General features: G+C 26.4%; 2 protein-coding genes across 14 annotated transcripts; both read left to right on the top strand.

Annotated features, from left to right (window-relative positions):
* The first annotated feature begins 240 nt into the window (after nt 1–240).
* On the top strand, nt 241–2,776 carry Polr3F (RNA polymerase III subunit F). Of its 7 annotated transcripts, none has more exons than XM_089075784.1 (5): nt 241–351; nt 967–1,112; nt 1,292–1,904; nt 1,990–2,151; nt 2,563–2,776. In XM_089075784.1, the coding sequence occupies exons 2-5, from the start codon at nt 1,042–1,044 to the stop codon at nt 2,635–2,637; spliced, it is 921 nt and encodes a 306-aa protein (XP_088931910.1). In that variant the 5' UTR covers nt 241–351; nt 967–1,041; the 3' UTR covers nt 2,638–2,776. The 7 variants fall into 7 exon arrangements, 6 of the variants coding, with proteins under 6 accessions (XP_088931910.1, XP_088931912.1, XP_088931908.1 ...); XM_089075782.1 differs by lacking the exon at nt 241–351 and adding an exon at nt 543–886; XM_089075786.1 differs by lacking the exon at nt 967–1,112 and having other exon boundaries at nt 244–351.
* Nucleotides 2,777–2,917: 141 nt separating this feature from the next.
* LOC105430477 (facilitated trehalose transporter Tret1-like) lies at nt 2,918–7,633 on the top strand. 7 transcript variants are annotated; one of them, XM_089075775.1, is made up of 8 exons: nt 2,918–3,082; nt 3,224–3,374; nt 3,755–3,855; nt 4,608–4,719; nt 4,918–4,987; nt 5,083–5,221; nt 6,015–6,505; nt 6,580–7,633. In XM_089075775.1, exons 4-8 carry the CDS (start codon nt 4,640–4,642, stop codon nt 7,399–7,401), a joined length of 1,602 nt encoding a protein of 533 aa, XP_088931901.1. In that variant the 5' UTR covers nt 2,918–3,082; nt 3,224–3,374; nt 3,755–3,855; nt 4,608–4,639; the 3' UTR covers nt 7,402–7,633. The 7 variants fall into 7 exon arrangements, with proteins under 7 accessions (XP_088931901.1, XP_088931902.1, XP_088931905.1 ...); XM_089075779.1 differs by lacking the exons at nt 2,918–3,082; nt 3,224–3,374 and adding an exon at nt 3,381–3,618 and having other exon boundaries at nt 6,580–6,660; nt 6,751–7,633; XM_089075778.1 differs by lacking the exons at nt 2,918–3,082; nt 3,224–3,374 and adding an exon at nt 3,381–3,618 and having other exon boundaries at nt 6,580–6,666; nt 6,751–7,633.
* Nucleotides 7,634–7,725: the final 92 nt, after the last annotated feature.

Here is a 7,725-nt window from a genome sequence, read left to right as displayed (position 1 = left end):
AAAAGAAAAAAAAAAAGAAAAGATGAACGATGCAAAAAGTTCAGCTGAAAGCTGTAATTTCATAAAGTGAAGAGAGCTAGCATATTACCCCCCACTCCATTGCAATGTAAGGGTGCCGTCACATGCAGCGTAACTTGCGTAAGCGTAACTTGCGCCGACCAATCACAATGTTTCACTTGAATATGAGATTCCGCCTAGTTACTTTATGCTGTTACGCTATTATTGTTACGCTGAATCTAATTTTTTGCGGAAGAAACACACACACACACACACACACACACACACCACACACACAGTGAATAATCAGAATAATCAGAGCTTTTCGGCAAAATAAATAAAGATCAAATCAGAGTAAGTTAATTAATTAATATAATAATAATTAATTAAATAGCTTCATATCGAATTAATTAATAATAAATAAATATATATATATATATATATATTAATATATATATATATATATATGTATATATTAATTAATTTATAATATTTTTCAATCCGTGGCCCAACAATATCTAACAACTGATTGAACATTTCTATAGACATTCTACAACAGAAATCCTAATCAGCAATTGGTTATATTAATTACATTTCTCGAAATTCCACGAAATACGCTCTATGTGAAAGAAAGCTTTTAGAATGGCGTAATGTGTTTCAGTAAAATACTAGAATACGCAGATTACGCTTACGCAAGTTACGCCGCATGTGACAGCACCCTAAAGCAGTGTTGAAAAGCTAACTTATCACCGGCGTGATACATGTTGGATCTGTTTTTTTTGTTATGCTATTCGTGTTTATTGTGAAATGAAATAGATATATGTCTTCAGTTTAAAAGCAAGAAAAAAATTTGAATACAGTCTAGTACAACGATAAAAATAGGCTCTTTGTTCTTGCAGCGATCATATTTCTGTCGATTAACCTAATAGTATATATTTACGATTAACCTATAGTTCAATTTAAAATTAGATCAATATTTGCCAGTAAACATAATCTTCAGCATAACACGATACGAAATTATTTTCGTATCGTGTCACTTTATTCATGATGGAAGCAGAAGAACAAAATGCAAGTACTACTACTAAACATGATGGATCCGAGACAATTGAGCAAAGGTGAATTTAGACTTGTTATTTGCCATATATGGCTATGTTATTTGCATTTTGTTTACTTTTTGTTTTGGAAATATGTTCGCAATGAAAAAAAAAAATTAATAATACAGCTATAAAGATCAAATCTCTTCTATTTAATATTTTATATATATATATATATATAATATGCATATTTTTTTCAGAATAATGGCTCTAGCGCGAGAGAGACCTAAAGGTATTTCAGATAAAGACTTAGCTACCGAAATACCTGAATTGGAATCAGCTCAACGAGCTAATATTATAAATAAGCTATTGGTTAATGGACACTTTGATCTTTTTAAACATGGAGATTTATTATATTATCGTTTAAAAGATCCAACAAAGTTTGTTAAATGTGCTGATAATGAAGAAAAAATAGTATACAGAATTATTGAAGAAGCAGGAAATAAGGGAATATGGACTCGAGATATAAGATTTAAATCTAATTTAATGCATACTCCATTACAAAAAATTTTGAAAAGTTTAGAAACTAAAAAGTTTATCAAAGTTGTTAAACCTGTAGGAGCTAGTAAGAAAAAAGTATATATGCTATATAATTTAGAACCAGATGAGTCTGTAACAGGTGGTGCTTGGTATCAAGATCAAGATTTTGAAACAGAATTTGTTGATGTGTTGAATCAGCAATGTTATAGATTTTTGGAGCAAAAAAGAGAAAAAATAAAAAATTGTAACACTGGACCTATCGGTGCAAGAAATATGACGTTTGCTTCTTCTAAGGAAGTATGGAAATTTATTTCAGATTTAGGAATAAGCAAGGTAATACTTTTCATGCATTAAAGTATTTTTCTTCTACATTATGTATTTATTGTATACTTATGTTATTCTAAACTGATATTTATAGGTTAAATTATCTGTAACTAACATGGAAATGATTTTAAATACCTTAGTTTATGATGGTAAGGTTGAACGGATACTAGCAGGAGACGGAAGTAATTTATATAGAGTAATTAAACCTATGCTTAGTTCACCTGGATTAATTAGAACTCCTTGTGGTCTTTGTCCAGTAAGATATATAACAGATGTACTTATAAGAATTAACGAAAAAAATCACAAGATTTGTTAAATGAATAATAATTAAATCATGTGTGCATACAAATTGAGATTAATATAAATCAGAAAACAAATGTTCGTATAATAATTACTTTGTTATATATTTTTAACGTTATTTGATTAAATGTTTACTTTTAATCTTCACTTAAGGGGAATCTTAAAAACACAAATCCATATTGAGAAATAATTTAAAATATATAGAGTTTAATTAGAATTTAATTATTAATAAACAAAAAAGCTAATATAATAGTATTACTATGTAAATATTTGCTTTTTGAAACTTATATCTTGACTGGTCTTAATTTCATTTTTTATAATTATTTCATTATAATATTGAAAATATTTAGACAATATTTCTTTTTAGGTGAGAAGACAATGTCGTGATGAAGGATCTGTTACACCTATCAAGTGCCAATATATCAGAGAATGGCTAGACTAGATATTTTAAAAATATTTAAGTATTAATACGCATTTAACTTAATATTTAAATATTTTTAATCTCTCTATAATCAAATAATGTTTTTATATCTCCCTACTACAGACAAAGTTGAATAAATAAATTCAGAAATTTACCTTGATATTTAAATCTTTTAAGTGAATTTGATCATGTTTTTGCATACATCTGTTATATGTATATTAAGTGAATATGAGTGAACATGAATATTAAGTATACTAGTACATAGACTAAAAAGAACAGACTCAATATATGACATCATCTGATCGTCAAAAAGAACACTTTGGTGTACATATATTTTCTGCCAGTGCAGAAAGTTCATTCACAAAGAGCAGATCTGTGCTAGTAATATATATAAATAAATTTGGAGATGTAGCTTTCTGCGACATGAACCTTATTTTATTGTTTAGTTTGTCGCAATAATTTCCCGGTAAAAAAATTTTTTTTATATAATTATATACGGAATATGTTCATATATAAAAATATATAGTTATACATTAATATATATATATTAATGTAATATAAATTATATATTACTGCTTGATGTATAATTGTATTTATATATTTATAGAAAATTTTACCACATATGAACTTTGCATAACAATATCCTTATTCGTAAAACACACAGAGAAAAAAAAACTAAAAACATGTTTATTATATAATTTAAATCCCAGCTATCGATTGAGATGAGTTAGGACTCAATCAATGCAGTCGTTACTGAGGTATGAGGCCTGTTCTTTTTAGCTGAATTTCTTGCACTATTTCTTCTTTTTGCATTGGAGAGAAAAAGATGAGAGATAAACGGCACAAGTTCACTGAAAGAACAAACCTCTATGAAAATAGGAGCACCGCTTATCTTGGCGGCCTCGGCGTTTTTCGCAAACTTCGTTGTACGAACTTACGATGAGACCTGTATCTCTTGATAACTTGATTTTTTTCATTCTAATAATTGTGTAATCGTGACTAGTGAGCAAAATACAAATTTTTCTTAGTTTACAATTTAAAGAAAGAGAAAATCATTTATATACCGAAATATTGACGAATAGATTTTTAATGCAAATATTGAATAAGCTGTTTATAAATTTTTTTGTATCTGTTTCAGAATGATAATCAGCATAAGTAAGCGATGTCATTTTAATCTTGAAATAAGTTTGAATTCATTAATATTTCAAGTTCATTTTATTAAGATAATTATAGTTGCAGGTAAGTAATCTAAATAATCTATATAAATTTAGATAATCAAGTCTATCAAAACCATTTTGTAAAACATTTACTACATTTTTTTATCAACAAAATGATAATAGATTTGATACAGAATTAGATATATATAATACTGTTGGAACAAATATAACAGAATCTGCTGACAAAATACAATGATAGATTAGTGGAAAAAATAGAAAATAATTTGATAATAGATTATCAGCAGAAACTGAATTTGTGCTATCACTAAACATAATAATTGTAGGGTTACAATTAAGTAATATTCATTTTTGGTATATAAAATTTGTAGAACCTTATATAATTGAAAATTTGTATAAACAAAACTCATGATTACTTGCATATTACATATGTAAAATTTATTCAAATTTATTTAAATTTTGGGTTGCAATATCTCTGTTTGTAAAGCATCGAGAGAAAAATTAAAAATATTTTTCTTATATATTTCTTATATATTTTATATATTTTTTTAGATATTTTTAGAAAAATTAAAAATATTTTTCTTATATATTTTATATATTTTATATACTTATATATTTTAAATCTCAAGTTTCATTGTATATGAATTTGGCAATGAGTCGTTATATATGTCTCTTGATATAAGATTGTGTGCATTAAAAGAATTCATAATTTTAATACATTTTAATTTTTCAAATATATTTCATCTGTTTTTGCATTTTTGTTGCTTCAAAATTTGTTTATGATTATGTCATCTACTATCTGTTTTTATATTTCAGAAATATTTTAGCAAGTTTTGATATTATCTAAAATGAATGAGACACAAGAAATTGTTACTGGAAAGACACAAACGATTATAAAACAGAATAATAAAATTCACAATGAATTCAGGTAAAATAGAGTTTGTGCAAGATAAATATATATCTTTTATATTTTTTTTATAATATATACAATTTAAAGAAATTTATTTACAAAAAGATTTAAGTTTAGATTGGATTAAGATTTGTATTTAAGTTTGAGTATATTTAATTATATTTTTTTCTGTTTGCTTTCAAGAATAAAAAATACATAAATTTTAAATCTTTATAGTAATTTTATTCCACAAACTGTCAACAGAAACTCCAAGAAAAAAATTCCAATAACTGATGTAATACCACAGGTAAATTCTTAATATACGTATATACATATACATGAGTATAGTATAAATTTATAGGTATAATTGCAAAAAACAAATAATTATTACATATTTTTTAGATCATTTCAAGTTGTATAATTCATTGTATAGTTATAAAAGCTGGTATAAACATGGCATATAGTACTGTTTTACTAAGTGGGTTAGAATCAGATACTGATCAAATGCTGAAGATAACTGAAAACGAAGAGTCTTGGATAGGTCAGTTTTGAAAGATAAAAAGATTTAAAGATTTAAGATGCTTTTGTGCTTAAAGAATACAGTATAGACTTTGTGTAGTAGTACATTAGAATCAATGATTAAAAAAATAAAATCCAATAAAAGCAAAGATTATATTTTATGCAAAGAAAGATTATTTTATAAATAATAAAAGAGCATAAATATATTTGCAAAATCTGTTTTTGATAGACTTATACGAGTTTTATCAGTATCTAGTTTTTAATTATATTTCCAAAGAGACTTGATTTCATTTGATTTAATTATATTTCCAAAGAGACTTTGATTTTATTTTAAAATTTAAACTTTCATCACTTCTTTCTTGACATTTAAAAATTTTAACGCATAGTATTAGATAATTGAATTTAGACTATTTCTATTTTTTTTATTGACCAAACATTTCTAGTTTATAACTTCCATATATTAGGAATTTATTCTTGAATTCAAATGAATTTCAATTGAAAGTTCAGTTATTTCCTAAATTTATTATATTATATTTTCTAAAATAAATAGAACATTTCGATCAGAATTTATTCCAAACAATAAATATCCTAAAAGGAAATTTTTAAATTAAAATGTTTACATTTTTTTTATTACTTGTAATTGTTTAAAATAAAAAAATTTTTTCATGCAATGAAATCTAATGCTGTCTCTTATTAGTTTTTATTTTTCTAATCATTGATTTAGATCTCAGACTTTTAATTATTTATTTTTTCTTTAAATTAAAAATTAGAATTGTAGAGCAATATTGAGTATTATTTTATATTTTGTTCTGTAGCAAGTCTAGTTACAATAACATTGCCAATAGGATCTTTAATTGCTGGGTTTCTGATGGATAAATTTGGACGCAAAATGGTTTGTTTATTATCTTGTATTCCTGCAGCAATATCATGGATTTCATTGATCTTTGCCAAATCCTTAATTACCATTTATGCGGCTCGAGTTATAGCTGGAATTGCAGCGGGCTTAACAACTGCTGGTGTGGTTTATATATCAGAACTCACACATCCGCAAGTCAGACCAATGCTTCTATGCCTTAATTCCGTGTTTGTGTCGTTCGGTATATTGATTACTTACTGTCTAGCTATAATGTTAGACTGGCGCAAAATGGCTATAATTTTCCTTGCATTAGAGTGTTGCATTTTTTTTACACTTTATTTTGTACCTGAAAGTCCTTACTGGCTTGTGTATTTTAAAAATGGCATATTTGATGAAAAACGAATTCGCAAAATGAAACACAATTTAAAACGACTTAACAGAAGGCAAACAGTGAGTACAACATAGAGTTTCACATTATTTATTAAAAAGCATTAACAGAATATGAATAGATATATATTTTCTAGATTTATGAGGAAGAATATTCACGAATCATGGAGATTTGTGGAAATCGTGTAGCGAATGACGAAGCATCAAAGAGCATCACAGTATCTGTAAAAAATTATTATCATAAATTTATATCTCCAGAAGCCTATAGGCCTATACTATTACTTTTTTTTATTTTTTTATTGCAACAGCTATCTGGTTCCTACTTAATTATATTTTATGCTATTTCTGTTTTTCACGAGATGGGTGAAATGTTTGGCCAAGGTTTGAATGAAAACGCTGCACTTATTATGTTAGGTATTATTCGATTTCTTGTAAGTGTATTAACTGTATTTTCTAGTAGAAAATACGGCAGAAGAATTCTTTGCATCTTGAGTGGGATTGGAATGACTATTTCCATGTTTCTTTCTGGAATGTATATGCATTTCGTAGAATGGGGTGATGAAAATGGTAATACAGAAGAAACCATGGTGGATCAAAAGTGGATATTATTATTCTTTGTATTATCTTATATTTGCACCAGTTCGTTTGGATTTATAATTATACCATGGACATTGATCGGAGAATTATTACCTGTGTCTATACGTAGTGTTGGTGGGGGTCTCATGGTTTCTCTTGCTTACATAATGATGTTTATTGTCGTAAAGAGCTATCCGTACGTTTTAAAAAGCATGAGCATCGAGGGCATTTTTTTTTTCTTTAGCTTCATGTCTCTAATAGGTACAGCTTTTGTATATTTCTTTCTGCCAGAGACTTTAGGCAAATCATTTTCAGATATTGAAAAATTTTTCTCTTCCACAAAAGAGAAAAAAAAGCGTGGTGCTAATTCTGAAAATTTTTAATTTTACTGCTTCTAGTTTTATTTGTACATTTTGCATGATGTAGTATTTGTAGTCATAAGGACGATGGACTGTAAATATTTTTTACAGAATTTTAATGTCTTAGACAGTATTAATTTTGATAATAAATTTAAAAAATGTATAATTAGCATAGAACCATTTTGTATTTAGAATGTTATAATTAATCTTCCTTATGTAGATAAATATTGGAATTTATTAAATTCATTCTACATAATCATAAGGCGTATATTGTTTTGATACTAGATTCTTTAATTAAATCAGTATAAGTTTTTCTGTGATTGAAGCATTCATAACTTTCCAATTAAA

This window comes from Pogonomyrmex barbatus, unplaced genomic scaffold, assembly GCF_055798465.1.
Source record: "Pogonomyrmex barbatus isolate J1 unplaced genomic scaffold, ASM5579846v1 scaffold2, whole genome shotgun sequence".
Classification (NCBI taxonomy): Eukaryota; Metazoa; Arthropoda; class Insecta; order Hymenoptera; family Formicidae; genus Pogonomyrmex; species Pogonomyrmex barbatus.
The sequence above is the reverse complement of the archived record's forward strand: the minus strand, read 5'-3'. Positions and strand labels throughout refer to the sequence as shown.

Coding starts and splice junctions, on each gene's coding strand:
- Polr3F (XM_089075784.1), top strand. CDS start 1,042: ATGATGGAAGCAGAAGAACAAAATGCAAGTACTACTACTAAACATGAT. Junction 1,113..1,291: donor TCCGAGACAATTGAGCAAAG/GTGAATTTAGAC, acceptor TATTTTTTTCAG/AATAATGGCTCTAGCGCGAG. Junction 1,905..1,989: donor CAGATTTAGGAATAAGCAAG/GTAATACTTTTC, acceptor TGATATTTATAG/GTTAAATTATCTGTAACTAA.
- LOC105430477 (XM_089075776.1), top strand. CDS start 4,640: ATGAATGAGACACAAGAAATTGTTACTGGAAAGACACAAACGATTATA. Junction 4,720..4,917: donor AAAATTCACAATGAATTCAG/GTAAAATAGAGT, acceptor AAATCTTTATAG/TAATTTTATTCCACAAACTG. Junction 4,988..5,082: donor TAACTGATGTAATACCACAG/GTAAATTCTTAA, acceptor CATATTTTTTAG/ATCATTTCAAGTTGTATAAT.